A 17,099-nucleotide genomic window follows, 5' to 3' on the forward strand; every position below is an offset into this window, starting at 1 on the left:
CTTGAAAATATTTCTGGTACTTTAAAGACAGCCAAATTCAAGAGCAAAGACAATCTCCTCAGCTGTCAATCTATCTTCACTAATCTTTGGAAGTGCGTGCAGCACACAAGTCACTGGAAACACTATTAGCTAAGATATATGAAACTGTTCTTGCGTGATAGCTTCTAATGCACATCATAAGGCGATGTTTCAGATCTGTTGAACTATTTTTTTTTTTTCTTAATTTTCTTTTTGAAGGCTCCCACAGGAAAACTGCTGAAAGCATAAAAATTGCAATTAGTGCTGTATTAAACTACCATTTCATTCTCATAGAGAAAGATCAGAACACAATGACATAATCATTAGACACTTACAGTAAATTTAAATACACAAGAGGTAAAACACATTTCTTATACTGCTGCAAAAGTTACAATGCTCTTAATTTAATTGAACTCTGTAAAAATCAATATTTTATCTCAACCAGAAGAAAAGTCTAGCAATGACAGCAATGCTGTAAAATGTCGTATTTTTGAGAAAAATGAAATAATATGTATACCATTTTATTGCCTGACTTGCTGCACAAGTCGGTGGCTCAGTGGTAAAATGTCATGGGATTTTTATCTGTCACTTATCACTTCTTTCTCCACTGGCAATTTTTGTTAATGCGAAAAATGCTGGGTTGTACACTAGTTTAGAATCCATGTTAAACTTAGGTCCTCCTGTAACTGGTTGGTTAAGTCAATTCAGAGGTCAGGGGAAGCAATGACCCAACAGCTCTAATAGGTCCATGCTTAGTAAAGCACTGTGGTGTGCAAATCAACCTTCAGGTTTATGTCAGCTTTACTTTTCTTTTCTTTTTTATCCTGATCGATACTCCTCTCCAGAAATACAGAACAGGTGGAAATACTGATGCCCTGTGGTCCCGTGTGTGTGTGTGTGTGTGTGTGTGTGTGTGCGTGTGTGTGTGTGTGTGTGTGTGTGTGTGTGTGTGTGTGCGTGTGTGTGCGGGGGGGGGGGGGGGGGGGGAGGACGTACGTGCACTATACTCCAAGTATTTCTGAACATACTGTCATTATGTCTGGCACACAATTCTCTTGGGTGGGGTAGCAAATAACGAAGGTAACAGAAAGGACAGACAAAATTGTTTATATGAAAATACGCTGACATGCAGCCTGGCATTGCTTTCAGAAAACAATAAACAAAGTTTGCATGTTAGTTATAACCAACCCAACACAACAGGGTATTTCAAAGAGGTAACTTTCTCACTTCAAATCAGCTTTTCACTCACTGAAGACAACTGTCACCTCTCTTCTCCTATACAGGTGAACCAAAATTCATGCACTTAGATGAAACATCACAGTACCTTACATACAAACAGCACAAATACACCTATAAGAAAATTTCATCCTGCACACATTTTCGGTAGGAAATGGAGGCCAAAGAATGGCAGTTTGGCAACACTACACTTACACATATGACAACTCTCTTCATTCAATACTGTGTAGCTGTGCAGCTCAGTTAGTACAGTGAACAGAGTTTTGCATTAGAGGACTCAAGGTTTGGATTTTGGGACTATGTCCAATTTTTATAAATTTTTTGTTTTCTAATTTTGATCTGCCCAATAATGCTGTAATATACATTGTTTCTCAAGCAATATATATCCTACAACTAGTTTTTCTAACAGCAAACGCAACAATTGTTGCTCAGAAATTTTCATGAGGGATAATAGTCATTCTGAAATAAATTACTAGTCATAAGACAGTAATAACTACAAAACGTATCAATGTGGAGAAGTTAAACATACATACTACATTCTGTAAGAACAGCCTGTTGTAATACTTTAAATACGCTATCAGCGATAGCACATCTCTCGCAAAATGTATTTAGTCTTCAGAGTAGAGGCTCAAAGCAACATTCTTGTGATTCACTCGATCATGCTTCTCAGAACTCTTCACAACACAGTTGCATCCACAGTTACAAGATCAACATGGAAGTGTGCTACCACTTCCTGGGAGCGGCCCCTCATGAATACCGCTACATATTTCTTCTGAAGCGTGCAGGTGCACCACTGTATTTGAAATACAAGCTCTGTTGAACATGAAGTGGAATGTATTCTACTGCTTTGAGCAAATTGTTTGTGAGAAATGCACGATATCTTCACTCAGTGCTCAGGAAACATGTAGGGATATAAGATACTATCTCCCAATATTCAGGCCCATATGTTGATGCTAAAACAGACCTATTATTGATGGCTGCTGGTGTCATGGGGATTGTAGGGTTTGATCATACAGAAGATACCATGTTGTGTAAATGCAGATTCATCAGACCATATTACAATTGGTATGAAGTTACTGTTGCCTTCCTGCAGTTGTTAGAGCTATTCACAAAACTGTGAACTTCAGGATACCGGTTTTGCATTAAGAAAAAATTATGGGGCAGGGGGGAGGGGGAGGGGGGAAGCCCTGCAACACATCAACAACCATGTACTCTAAGACATGCAGTTGCCTTGCTGCTTCATACATACACTACTGGCCATTAAAATTGCTACACCAAGAAGAAATGCAGATGATAAACGGGTATTCATTGGACAAATATATTATACTAGAACTGACATGTGATTACATTTTCACGCAATTTGGGTGCATAGATCCTGAGAAATCAGTACCCAGAACAACCACCTCTGGCCATAATAACGGCCTTGATATGCCTGGGCATTGAGTCAAACAGAGCTTGGATGGCGTGTACAGGTACAGCTGCCTATGCAGCTGCAACATGATACCACAGTTCATCGAGAGTAGTAACTGGCGTATTGTGACAATCCAGCTGCTCAGCCACCATTGACCAGACGTTTTCAATTGGTGGGAGATCTGGAGAATGTGCTGGCCAGGGCAGCAGTCGAACATTTTCTGCATCCAGAAAGGCCTGTAAAGGACCTGCAACATGCAGTCGTGCATTATCCTGCTGAAATGTAGGGTTTTGCAGGAATCGAATGAAGGGTAGAGCCACGGGTCGTAACATATCTGAAATGTAATGTCCACTGTGCCGTCAATGCGAACAAGAGGTGACCAAGACGTGTAACCAATGGCAGCTCATACCATCACGCCGGTGATATGCCAGTATGATGATGACGAATACACACTTCCAAAGTGCGTTCACCGCGATGTCGCCAAACACGGATGCGACCATCATGATGCTGTAAACAGAACCTGGATTCATCCGAAAAAACGACATTTTGCCATTCGTGCACCCAGGTTCATCGTTGAGTATACCATCGCAGGCGCTCCTGTCTGTGATGCAGCGTCAAGGGTAACTGCAGCCATGGTCTCCGAGCTGATAGTCCATGCTGCTGCAAACATCGTCGAACTGTTCGCGCAGATGGCTGTTGTCTCACAAACGTCCCATCTGCTGACTCAGGGATTGAGACATGGCTGCACGATCCGTTACAGGCATGCGGATAAGATGCCTGTCATCTCTACTGCTAGTGATACGAGGCTGTTTGGATCCATCACGGTATTTTGTATTACTCTCCTGAACCCACTGATCCTATATTCTGCTAACAGTCACTGGATCTTGGCCAACGCGAGCAGCGATGTCGCGATATGATAAACCGCAATTGCGATAGGCTACAATCCAATCTTCAACAAAGTCAGAAAAGTGATGGTATGCATTTCTCCTCCTTACACAAGGCATCACAACAACGTTTCACCAGGCAACGCCTGTCAACTGCTGTTAGTGTATGAGAAATCGGTTGGAAACTTTCCTCATGTCAGTACGTTGTAGGTGTCGCCACAAGTGCCAACCTTGTGTGAATGCTCTGAAAAGCTAATCATTTGCATATCACAGCATCTTCTTCCTGTCGGTTAAATTTTGCGTCTGTAGCATGTCATCTTCATGGTGCAGCAATTTTAATGGCCAGTAGTGTAGTTTGTTGAGGCTTTCGGTGTATAGCTTCTGTAACAGATTCTTCATCAGACAGACATAGACAACCTCTATTTAACGATGGTGGAAGGAGTGAACCTGTCTCTCAACAGCGAATCTACTGACAATGAAACAAATTTTTGGCTGGATGACACTGATCAGGATACTTAGCAGCATTTTCACAGGCAGTAACCCCAGCCTTGTTATCAGATGCGCCGGGGGTCAAAAGAATGTTGATGGATTTGACATCTATGCATGCTATACTATCACCCATGTTGTTTTACAAAAAATGGCTGATGTTCTCAGCCATGTCAACAAGTGGTCAGCTGTATGTGAGAGTCACAGCTTGTGGAAACACTGCTTTTGTTCAACATTATTAAACCCATCAATGTCATTCATGAAAGGATTGATTCTAATTGTTTATTTACACTGGGAAAACAGCACAAGATTTTTCCAAATATCCACTGATGTAGCCAATAATAATAATAATAATAATAATAATAATAGAATGGAAGAAATAATTTTCACTTGTTGATGATGATGATGATGATATGATTATTATGAACTGAGTTTCATCATTTCCTGTGAAGCAGGTTGCTAGCCCCAATAGAGATGTTATGAAACAAAGAAATTTAATGGACATGAAAGTGGTGAGCATGACAGTTGGTACTACTACTTTGCGAGAATGGGTATGACTGAAGCAAAAGAAAGCACTGCTGAAAATGGACCAGAAAGTATAGGGGAGTGTAGTGCACGTAAGAAAACAGAGTAAACATTTAAAGGCAAAACATGTCTTTAAAAGTGGAATAATAAAAATGATTGTACATCATTCGTCTCTGTCACAGACCTGAGCTGCCACAAGCTGCCCAATTCTCATTCCATACATGCCTCTCTTCAGCCTTTGATAGGAGGGTTCTCAACATTGCTGCTTTGCCTATGTAAGAATAACAAACTGCCAGTAATGGCAGTTAGTAGTGTCATCCTTAAAGATGGTGGCACAGAAAGCTCAAGCCTTTCATTCAAACTCATGCAATCTGAATGCCAATGGTATTTTACTTATTTTTCTGGCTGAAGTCCAGTAGCACTTTAAAAAAAAAAGTTGCCTGGAAGAGGACCAAAGGAATTCTAAACATGTTAAAAACAGAAGTGACAAAGAAAACTTCACTGAAATCAGTTGTGAAAACCATGAAAACTTACCGATGAAGGCTTGGTTTCTTGGCATTTACTCAATAGCTTTGCTCATGAAATCAATAAACCTCTTCCCATATTGCTCTGGATCACATGTTGATATGCCATCAACATTTGCTCCATATTTCACAGTTTTTGCAGCCTTAGCTGCCTGTTTCCTGACACCATAATGTGTTAACACATCAATCAGAGCCAGGAAATAAATTTCTTTAATGGGAGCACCTGTGAAGTAGAAATAAAGTTGCACATCATGAGCTCAATTAAAATGTAGGGTTTCACAAGCAGAGAAGTCTTAAACCCATATACAAATGACAAGAGAACTATTAAAAAGAGTACATACAAGGTAGGGAAGAACAGTTACCTTCTGAACTTGGTATGGCATATATATCCAACTCTGGTACAATTCCACCTTCATACTGAATACTTGACTCTCGCATAAGTGCCGCATGAGGCGAATCAGGCGGAGATGATAAAGGTCCCCATGCTCTGTCTACAGCACCTTTCTCCACCGCTGATCCACTTTCGGAATCTTCATCCTCTTCCATGCCATTATTTTCTTCTTCTTCCAGATCTGTTCGTTCTCGATTTTCTTGTTCAGCCCTTGCACAGTCATGGATCCCAAGGAGTAGCGAATAGTCCATCAGATGCAGTTTTGTGAGAAACTGGAATCAGTAATAGGTATTTTACTTCCAAGTTAACAACATATCATCACAGCCAATAATTGTTTTTTACGAACTTTTGCACGGTCACTCCATATCACTAATTTCATACACTTAAAATGTAAGAGAAATGCTGAAACATTCATTTGCATAAGTAAAGCCTAAGAAAACTTTCTCACATTCGTAACTGCCAATTTTTCAATGACAATGAAGAACGTTTTTACTTGTTTGTTTTTATATGACTTTTTTGTTTGAAAGGCACGATAATATTTGTCAAAGAGTCACTCTTCTTTTATTTAAACCGGTAAATTGTAAAACAATACGTTAAAGGATCTGGAGACAAATTCATATGTACTAAGACTTTAATTAGTCATTCTTATACAAATTTACAACAACCGTTGTCGCTTTTTCTAAATACATCATAATATTTAGAGTATATGTTAATATTTTATGTTTATATGTTATGTGGTAGAACAATATATCACTGTAACTATTATGAGTAAATGCATGGTATCGCCAGCTGTAAAATGTCGCTTTCTACATAAGTTAGACCTCAACTGTTGTGTTTATGTATGTATATGAAGTGACTTGCTTTTGTTATCATGTGCTGATGTATCATCCGGAAGAGTTACATTTTTAATTATTTTAGATTCAAAAATGCAATAAAGAATTCCTTTCTCCTTTTTCTAAGTTTCACCCCACTCTGCAGACGCATTTGCTGCTTTGGCACACAGTTTGTACTGGCCTTGTATGTTACAATTTCAACTTCCTACTACACCTGTTAATGTATAAAGGGCAGTCAAATGAAAACAAGACAGATGGGAAAAATATGAGTAAACTGTTTATTATTATTTCAAAAGTAAACACCATAACAGTTAACATATTTATCCCACTGTGAGACAAGAAGGTCACTGTCTTCATGGATAAATGTTTGCTATCCCGGAGAGTGCCCCTTCATCTGAGGCAAACTGACAGTGTTTAATGTCTTTCTTCAGGAAAGTCAAGTGCCCATCAAGTGACAGTTGATGTCTACCACTGACAGTGAGTACAGTGACTTACAACATGGTGTTAGTTTCGACAATGACTATTAAATTGTGAGAGATCACTCTTGGAACTGTTATGTCTGTTGTTTAATAATCTGATAATATGGCAATACTTTGGCACCTGTAAATACAAAATTTTTTAGGCTGTCATTTGTAAAAATATTTTTTATATGTCAGTAAGCCAAATATGAACTTGCTGTATCTTTGTTCTGTTTTTAGTAGGCTGCAGCTGAAAGCAGCGTGGAAGGCCAAAACCGTCCAACTGTGAAAGTTTTAATAAAGTGAATGAGCAACAGCCGAGGAGGAAACATTAAAGGTGCCTTTCAACAAATATAAGGCTGTGGTCCTCCACATCAAGAGTATGATTTTTATTTAGTAATAATCCTCATGAATAGAATTAGGACAAGTTTCTCACCATGAAACTCTCATGGCTAGTTTCAGTTAGTCAAATTGAATTTTTTTTGAGAAAAAAGGTATTAGTAAAGCAACTGATTACAAACAATTCTGAATGAAAAAGGAAGCTGTGAGACATGTATTTACACACCATGAAGATATCAAAGACTTAAGTAGGTCAGGAATATATGGCTGTTATAATATTTTGTTACAAATGTAATCTTCAGGTATAAGACTGACTAATTCAGCAAAAATGGCAGTTTGCAAAGAAGACTGAGTAATACAAGATGGAGATACGAATGTATATGTTCATATCTGCAATCAATATAATTAACACACCACCTTTGTAGAGGTTAACTAACTTTTCAGGTCACTAAAATTTTAGTGTTTTTCTCATCAAAAAGGTAATCAATATCTACAAAGCAAATCTCAATGTTGGCTTAATGATTATTCATCTGGCATAGTGGCTTATAGGTGTATTACTTTTGGGATTCTGAAAAACACACACTGAATATAGAAAAGGTGAAAACCTAAAGAAGTACTCTACAGCAGAGTGCATTGGTCCCTTACTCAGCTTCCATTTATCATAAATCTCTTGCCCAGCAAAAAGTCCCAAGCAACTGGAAAAATGCAGGTGACAATTATATATAATGAGTATAAAATAAAACACCCGCAACATTGCAGACCACTAACAGTTACAACTGTTTGCTGCAGAATTCTTGAACGTATTCTAAGTCTGAATACAATAAATTTCCTTTACATCGAAAAGCTTCTGCCCACAAGCAGCAAAGATTTAGGAAGCATCGTTTGTGTGGGAGTCAGCTTGCACAATGCAGACTGTTAATGACAGTCCAAGCATACGGATTACGTTCCCAGATATGCAAGTGGCTCAAAGAGTTTTTAGGTAATAGAACCCAGTATGTTGCTCTAAATGTAGAAGAATGTAAGTTAATGCAGATGAGTAGGAAAAACCAACCAACAATGCTCAAATATAGCATTAGCAGTGTGCTGCTCGACACGGTCAAATCGATTAAATATATGGGCATAACATTGCAAGGTAGTCTGAAATGGAATGAGCACATAACGACTGCAGTAGGGATGGTGAATGGCCAACTTTGGTTTATTTGTAGTTCCACTACCATCTGTCTGCATCCATAGCCACGTGGTCAATGTAACAGACCCTTATGCGTGGGAGCTGGGTTTGATTTGTGGTACTGTCACGGATTTTTCCATGGAGGGAGGACTGACCTGGGGAGCATTCAGCCTTGTGATGCCAATTACACGATTAAGAGCTAGCAGTTTCAAGGTCAAAACACTGACAATGGCAGGGACTGCGATGTGCTGACCTCACGCCCCTCCGTACCGCATCTGATGATGAATGACTGAGGATGACATGGTGTTCAGTTGACTATCGCGCAGTCTTCAGAGCCTGATCATGTAGTTTCCTTTCGTTTGCCACTACTATTTTATGGACAAATTTGTGGGAATGTGGTGGTGAAATACCGCAGCAACCACTGGCTGCCAGTGAATGCAGGGTGTTGGCATGCCCATTACAGTAACAGAGTTGTTGATTTATTGTGAGACAGGTCACGCATCTCTTGATAAAACTTGCCAGTGGAGGATTAAGGCACGGTTATTGTAGTACAAGCAAAGGGGTTTCTCCACTGACGGGTTTTAGTGGTACGGATGAAAAAGTGACTAGGAGCAGCACACTGGTACAACAGGGTGTCCTGGTATCCTGTGTGAACAGTTTTCATTTTAGAAGCAGATATTTTTGTAGTACTACCAAGATGTGGCGGGTGCACCAGATAAGGGACAACACGGGCAGCGTGGAACAGCTAGCCACAGTCACAAGCTCGGACCTCCATCACTACCACTGCCTGGTGTTAGTATAGTGCAGATGTGTGAGTAAAAATGAAGTATTTCATTTGATAGCCGAGTCTCTCTGGACCACAATGTGCCTGCAGCCCCACGTCAAGCCTCCATTGTATGCCATCCTGCACCATAGCCACTCCACCACCCCCAGGGTCTGTTACATCCGGAAGAATTTTAGGGAAGGGTAACTGATATAAAAGAATCCACGTACACAACACTAATGCGACACCTTCTCACGTACTGCTTGAGTGCCTCGGATTCCCACCACGTTGGATTAAAGGAAGATGTCGAAGTCATTCGGTATGTTCAATCAACATGCAAGTATCATGGAGATGCTTCATGAACTCAAATAGGAATCCCTAAAGGGAAGATGACATACTGTTTGCAAAACACTACTGAGAAAATTTAGAGAATTGGCATTGGAAGCTGACTCCAGAACATTTCTACTGCTGTCAATGTACATTTTGCGTAAGGAAAATGAAGTTAAGATAAGATAAGAAAAAATATGGGTCGTACTGAGGCATATAGACAGCTATTTTCCCCTCACTCTATTTGCGAGTGGAACAAAAAGGCATTGACTAGTAGTGGTAGAAGGTACCCTCTGTCATGGTGGACTGGAAAGTACAAGGTCTGTTCAAAGAATTCCGGAACTTGGTCCACAAAATTTTTCTATGCTTACTTTTTACTCATTTAGGGTGTATATGAGGACAAGGAAAAAAAGTTTCCCTATTTTTCCTGGAATTCCCGGTTAAAAATAAAAAATACACTTTCTCTCGGATGAAAACACACTTTTTCCGTGTTACGTGACAGCATAAATCCCCTTATCAATCCTTTGAATGGTTATGCTTTTATACACGGGCGTAAAATTTCCCAGCTCTTTAGAAAACGAAACTCAGGGAAAAAGACACGTTTTGGAAATATCTTTGACATGCAGCAACATGTAAGCTGCATATTTTTGTATCACGAAAATATACATTGGAATTCCACCAAACACCGCATGTTACTTTCCGAATCATTGAAATCGAGATTGCGATGTGCTTTTGTAAGTCAGTCATAGCTCATGTCACGTGATCTCGCCAACCGATATTCAGAGTATAGGACACGTTATGTAGCCAGCTAACAGCAACATCACTGAAATAGCATGAACACACAAATAGGGAATGTTAATACTTTAAATTAATATACATAGTATTGCTACAAGGAAAGCAGAAGCTTTCACATATATTACTGGTCTCTAAGGTTAATAAGCTGCAAGGGAAGCTAAGCTTTCGCATGTAATGTTGACCTTTTTGCACGTGCTACATTTTAAGATATACCACACAAATGTGCCAGAAAAATTTTTAATAATGACATAAATGACTGATCTTCATGGTTCAAAATTCTTCTAAATGGCTCATCATCAAAGAGTTGATTTTTAAATGAGAGTCAAAATGCTCTGTGATTTAATAAATTCATGGTACAGTCTTAGACATAAAAACTGACCGCTGGCTGGCCACCACAGAGACTAAGTCCGAGTCGTTCACTTAAGGTGGCCAATAAAACTGACCGCCCCTGACAACTCTAAGTCCAGCCATCGGCACAATCTGGCAACACTGTAAGATGTGGAAGTGTTAGGAGGAAGTGTTGTCTACTTCCGAATTGGCATGGATGGAGTGAGCCCATGGTCTCGCGGTAATCGTCGTGCATTCTAAACTTAGAGTCGCATGTTCGCGTCCTACTGTGGTTTTTTTTTTTTTCTGCCACATTTCCGTCTAAAGTTATGAGTCTGATTGAACATCGAAGACAATTCGCTTAACATTCTACCCACCCACAATAACAAGTATTCCAGAAACAATTCCGCAGAACAGCTCCTGGCTGTGTCGTGATCAGAACAGCTTATGCTCGAGCGTTTCCTCGTGCTGCAGTGGCTACTGGCCACCGGTCAGACGCCACCCGCCGCCTGAAATCCGGCGCCGCCCATGTGAAGGCGGCGCCACGCTGTCAGTGTATGTATCAATGCCATTTTCGAATTTGAAGTTCTAGTTATCATCTTGCAGTTAAGCATTGGATTTTGCATACTTGAAAATCGTGAACTACAGTTAAGCATTGTAAAATTTGTCGCAAGTGGTAAAAGGTGTAACGTCTGCAACACAACATTTACTTTGGTATAACAGAGGGGTGAATGTATAGGAGGCAACTAGAAAGATTTGAACTGTGCGTGGAGCGAGTGCTTTTGGGAAAAATACGCCAGAAAAAGTTATTCTTGTTTCAACAAAGATCGTTCTGGCATGAACGATTTTCCACATTAAGGAAGTCTCGAATACTGATATATGTGACGGATTACCATTTTACCATCATGCGACATTTGCATTCAACAAGTTCAGAAGTCTGGTGTAGGAGCAGTGCATGCTCTAATTCGAAACAACAGAAATCAACGGAGTGACTATTATTGAACGTCATCAGGTCGCTCATTGAGCATTCCTATGCAGTACTGTTACTGGTGACGTGTTATGATGCCGTTATCGTTAACTTCCTAAGAAGAAATGAAAGGCTGGGCCAAACTAAAAGACGTAGACTAGAGTAAAGAGTAGTGTGAACATAATATTTTACATCTGATAGCCCCAAAAGTGAGTTTTGGGCTAGAATTCTGCCCCAAGGGGTGTGTGCAACAAAGCTGGAATTTGTTGTCAACAACTGTGACACCTTTCGGTCACAGTGTAAGAAAATCGAGCAACAAAACTACATCACCTATGCTACTGCATGATAACGCACTCTCTTGATCTGAGAAACAAAACTACGCAGGAGATTGATAGGAAAGTCGTCTCTCAGGCACTTGAATTGATGGGGAAGTCCTCTCTCAAGCACTTGTCCCTCTCATCATATATTCGTAAAATTTTACCTTTCCTGCTCTTGATCGATCAACTGTTAAGGGCAATTCATTTCTAGATGAAAATACTCTTAAAACTACACTGGCTTAATGACATCGTTGGAACCAGTGGGGTTCTACAGGCGTAGAATTTGCAAACAACTTTAGCATAGTCAGATTGTTGTAGATATCGTGAAAGAAAATTCAGCTGCTGATTAATTTCTCTTTGATGATTAATGTTGCAATTAGCAAACTAATAGAAAATGCAATTAAAATATTCACTGCACTAATACAAATTAAATTCAGCTTAATACAGAAACATCACGACAGCAATCTATCTTAATAAAGCATTGTGTGTCTGTAAGACAATTGAGCCTATTTTAACACGAATTAGTAGAATATTACCGACTTTTGACTTCGAAAAGATCTGTATTTACTTCATTTCCTGTATCATTCGCAAGTATTATGAAAATGTGGCATTTCATAGATAAAATTATGTATTCACAACAACCAAAAATATTTCGGCAGAAAACAAAAGTGGCATTATGAAATTGGCAGTACCGTAAGGTTTTCGCTCTGACACTAAGGGCTACTAAAAGTACCAAGACGTATTTTGCTCGAGCGCTGTCTTATGATTCCCTTATTGAGTTTGTATCTGCCTGCTTGTAGATCTACGACAAAAGAATAAAAAATCTGGCTTTCAGCGAGTCTAGAAAGGCGAACGAAAGCAGCTTGCACCTGGTAGCCAAGCATGTTACCTGAGAAATGGTATTTTCCTAAAGTGGGAAGACATCCTTTTGTGGTTGAATTGTTGGCAAATATCAGTCAGACGTGTGCTGTTGCTCTAAGTGTTTCGGTGTGTTGAATTTGTACCAATGATTTTTCTACAGGTTTTTTCTGTCCCAAATAGAGAGTTGAAGTCTCCCTTTGGTATTTTCACGTCATCTAGGTGAATTTTGCTCATAGTATTTTTGAGTGTGTTCATAAGTCGATTGTTGATGGGTGTGATTTCTTTGACAGAACTGATGATAGATCTGTGTTCGAGAAATGCCATGCCGAAGATTGGTACGCCTTTCGCTACCTTTTGTTGCATTTTGCTCTCGAAGATGCAATGGTTTCCGTATTGCAAGGTTTCATTGTCAGTTAGTCCTGGTTCTTGAAGAGCAATGATGCGAATTTTTTTGTCGGTCGATTTACTATGCGAAATGATTTAGTTTTTGTATTTGCATCAATGTATCGATGTTTTGTTACAAAAAAAAAGTTCTTATGTGTGTGAAATCTTATGAGACTTAACTGCTAAGGTCATCAGTCCCTAAGCTTTCACACTACTTAACCCAAATTATCCTAAGGACACACACACACACACACACACACACACACACACACACACACACACGAGGGAGGACTCGAACCTCCGCCAGGACCAGCCGAACAGTCCATGACTGCTGCGCCTCGTACCGCTCGGCTAATCTCGCGCGGGGTGTAGCTTTTAAATGCATATTTTCTGCTTGTAGGGAAATTTACAAGAGATGTTCAATATTCTCTGCCGTGATAACCTGGCCTCCCCAGAATCCGAAATTCCAACTGCCGCCTGTCAACAGTTTGCACAGTTCATGTTTGCTCGTGTTTCATTGGTTTGGCCTGGGTGATACCAGGACCAGACTGGACCAGAGGGTGTTGAAGCCTTTGGAAGTAAATATTTTCAGCCGAGCTCAAGGAGCTAACAGACGGTGACCAGAGTAGCGGTGGTTTTCACTCAGACGTGAGTGGAATTTGAGTTCAATGGATTGAGTAGTCGTTGAGGATTGTGTTAGTATTTGGTTCACCCCAAGTATTTGATTTCCTCAGTACCATCCCTATGGGGGAGGGTTTCCCCTATTGGCCCCACGGGATTTTAATTATTATTATTATTATTGTCATTATGTCATCAGCAAATCCGATATGGTGCGTCTTCCCACCAGTGAAATAGATGTGCATAGTTCGATTCGGTATTTCCATCACATAAATATGGCTTATAATTACGTTACATTGCTGCTAGTAGACATATTTCTCACTTTTTCTTAGGCAGTTGCTACCTGTTACTCCATCATAGGAATTTATGTGCGCAACATTGTTGCAATACAGACGTTTGATTTATCCGATTTCTGTAATTTCATTTTGATACCAGATCGTTCTAATCGGAGTAGGCCAGTCACGCTTAATGTGGATATCCGAATACGGCTCTCATCATTTGATAGACTGGGTAAACCACATTCTTAATCAGACGGTTAAATCTAGATCAATTATTTATGACAGGGCCTGAATTCTTAAACACTGTGGAAAAGAATAATACAATGTGCTTATTACTAATATGTTATTTAAATATAAATATATGGACGAACGAGATAACAGTTTATTTACAGGAGCAGAGCCCCATCCATCATAGCAGAGCAGTGCGAGATTGGTTTCAGGGCCAAGAGAGGATAAAGCTGTTGTCGTTTGTTCCACGATCACCGAACATCAACCAGACACAGAATATGTGGGCAGAGGTAGCAAGGTCATTGCCATGTGGACCTACAAATGCAAGCGACCTTTGGACGAATATAGAAAACGTATGGTGGGAAGTAAACCATCACGCTACAGTGTCGACGACTTAATGAAATCAATGCCCCTACGCCTTCGAGAAATGTTACGTAATGATCGTGGTGTGTTGGTTACTAAAAGTATACTCGTCCACAAAACCCATGTGGACAATTATCTGATAGTCGGTCAAGCTTTGCTTTGTCGCAGCACTTTAGATACAAGTCTATTTACTTTCAGTCTCCTCCTTACAATTCTTGCAATGCAAGGTAATTGAAAAATCTCATCCACTCGACGCCAACTGAGGAATTGACTGGTGCATGTGTTGTTCAACACACAGTAATTGTCACCCTCACTGGAATCAATGACTGTCTGGCTCTGTGTGTGTGTGTGTGTGTGTGTGTGTGTGTGTGTTTTCGTGTTCACGCACAATCTGAATCAATACTATTAACATTAGAGAGACAACCACCAATAAATATTGCATCAAATATGACTGTAAAGTATTTTAATGTGATGGGAAGTTACAAACTGAATTTTTACCCAACCCACGACCTGCATATTACGTCATGTTAAGTAAGATGTATTAACTCCATAGTATCGTTAGCAGAGACAGTGCGCTCTTGTTGTCGAGGCTCGCGACAAGTGCAGCGATTAGCAGTGCCCAATGCCGCCACGATTTGTTTATGTTGGCTGAGCGTGGACACTGCAGCAGACGCTTCGCCATAAACAGAAAGAAATCACCTTGGCTCTGACTGCAGTGAGCGGAAATCACTGCCTGCGTGTTCTTATAGTAACCAACGTGAGACTCTACTCACAGGTGCCATGGAGCAATTGCAACGGGTATCATGTCATTAGTCATCAGAATATTAACCAGTGATGAAATGTCCGCTCTATTTGAATCCCAAGAAAATAGGAACCTTCTCACAAAGGAATGTGAGGTGATATCAAAATTTATGCAACATACAAAAATTAACTGCAGGGCTTTCATGTATGCAGTAGTAGCACACAAGGAAATATTATGTCTTGGAAGCGTGTATTTCATTTCTTCTTCTCATATCAACGCTCTTGTTTTAGTATGAAGTGAGAAAAAAAACACGAAAACTAAAGTTCCTGAGAAGCATATCAGTCATTTCCTCTTCTCATATCATAACTTTTATTTTAGTATGAAGTAAAAAAACAAACAGTTTAAGGTTGTGAAGCATAATATAACACCAGATTCTTATCGTAGGCGCTATCGGAAACGCAAAACGCAGGGAGCTGTCCATTCTTTTGTCCAACAGTCTGTCTCCTTTCATGCATCACTCGCGCTAGGAGATTCTTATTTAAGGACTTGTGGGCATCAAGTTCTTCAGCAGAACAAGCCTTAAGTTATTGTGTTAATTACAGTATGGAAAAAATGCAACAAAGACAATTTCCCCTAAAGCAGTGGGGATATTTGCAAATGTCTGTATTCAGCAATGACTGCCATCTGCCACAACACTTCACAGAATCCATGCGGCAGGCAACACAAATGTGCGTGCACTTCAGACTTCATTTAGTAAAACATCAGGAGATGGATGGAAACATCATATTAACGTTGCTTTCCAAGTCGTATTGAATCCAGAATGAGGTGTTATTAAGGTAGTTGAGTGTTCTAGCAATTACACTTTTATAATTCCCATACGATTGTTCCGATAGCCAAAAGAACCCGTTAGTGTGAAACTATTGGGAACTGCATTAATATCAAACTGCAAGAACTTGAGACAATACGTGGACACTTCCTTTCGCTGGGTGACCTATGCCGGCCGGTGTGGCTGAGCGGTTCTGGGCGCTTCAGTCTGGAACCGTGCGACCACTACGGTTGTAGGTTTGAATCCTGCCTTGGGCATGGATGTGTGTGATGTCCTTAGGTTAGTTAGGTTTAAGTAGTTTTAAGTTCTAGGGGACTGATGACCTCAGAAGTTAAGTCCCATAGTGCTCAGAGCCATTTGGGTGACCTATTACTGTTATTTAGGATTCTCTCCGTCCTAGGCGTAATGAAAATGGAACTTCAGAGGCGCTTTCCGCTATTCTTGACAAACATCAGCAACTTGTAATCACTGCGAATTACAACTGCGTGATGATATGGCTCAGGTTGTCAGTAGTTGTGGTGGTGTTATGCTGTCAAATTGTTTACTGTAACGTTAATGGTGGCACACATAATTTTGCGCTGACTACCTACTTAAGTAAAGATAGTGTTGTGGCATCATCGGTTATCTTTATTTGGCCTCAGCTTGAGTAATCCGATTTAACGAACATAGTACTACATTTGCGGGCTGCTAATTATACAGTATGACTACAGAGATAATCATGCTCGTATTACATTAATTCTGCAATGAATTGCTTCACAAATATTACCCTCAGCTATGCAGCTGGAATGACTCGTTACACAGGTACTCTATGTTGCACTTGGTTAAGGGATCAGTTCGTAAATACTTGTATACTTCATAAATGGTTCAAATGGCTCTGAGCACTATGGGACTTAACTTCTGAGGTCATCAGTCCACTATAACTTAGAACTACTTAAACCTAACTAACCTAATGACATCAGACACATCCATGCCCGAGACAGGATTCGAACCTGCAACCGTAGCGGTCGCGCGGTTCCAGACTGTAGCGCCT

The 17,099-nt window shown here is 40.1% G+C and overlaps 1 protein-coding gene across 3 annotated transcripts in view; it reads right to left on the bottom strand.

Annotated features, from left to right (window-relative positions):
• Nucleotides 1-219: 219 nt before the first annotated feature.
• Nucleotides 220-17,099, bottom strand: part of LOC124555190 (phosphatidylinositol 5-phosphate 4-kinase type-2 alpha) — a 107,416-nt gene continuing 90,536 nt past the window's right edge. For 2 of the 3 annotated variants that reach the window (XM_047129032.1, XM_047129034.1), the window contains 3 exons: nucleotides 5,447-5,747; nucleotides 5,095-5,307; nucleotides 220-255 (listed from right to left, as the gene is read on the bottom strand). In XM_047129032.1, coding sequence (XP_046984988.1) covers nucleotides 5,120-5,307; nucleotides 5,447-5,747 — 489 coding nt within the window. In that variant the 3' untranslated portion in view covers nucleotides 220-255; nucleotides 5,095-5,119. The remainder of the gene's footprint in view (nucleotides 256-5,094; nucleotides 5,308-5,446; nucleotides 5,748-17,099) is intronic. The other variant, XM_047129033.1, reaches the window with a different exon arrangement.

Source organism: Schistocerca americana, chromosome X, assembly GCF_021461395.2.
Source record: "Schistocerca americana isolate TAMUIC-IGC-003095 chromosome X, iqSchAmer2.1, whole genome shotgun sequence".
NCBI classification, from domain to species: Eukaryota; Metazoa; Arthropoda; class Insecta; order Orthoptera; family Acrididae; genus Schistocerca; species Schistocerca americana.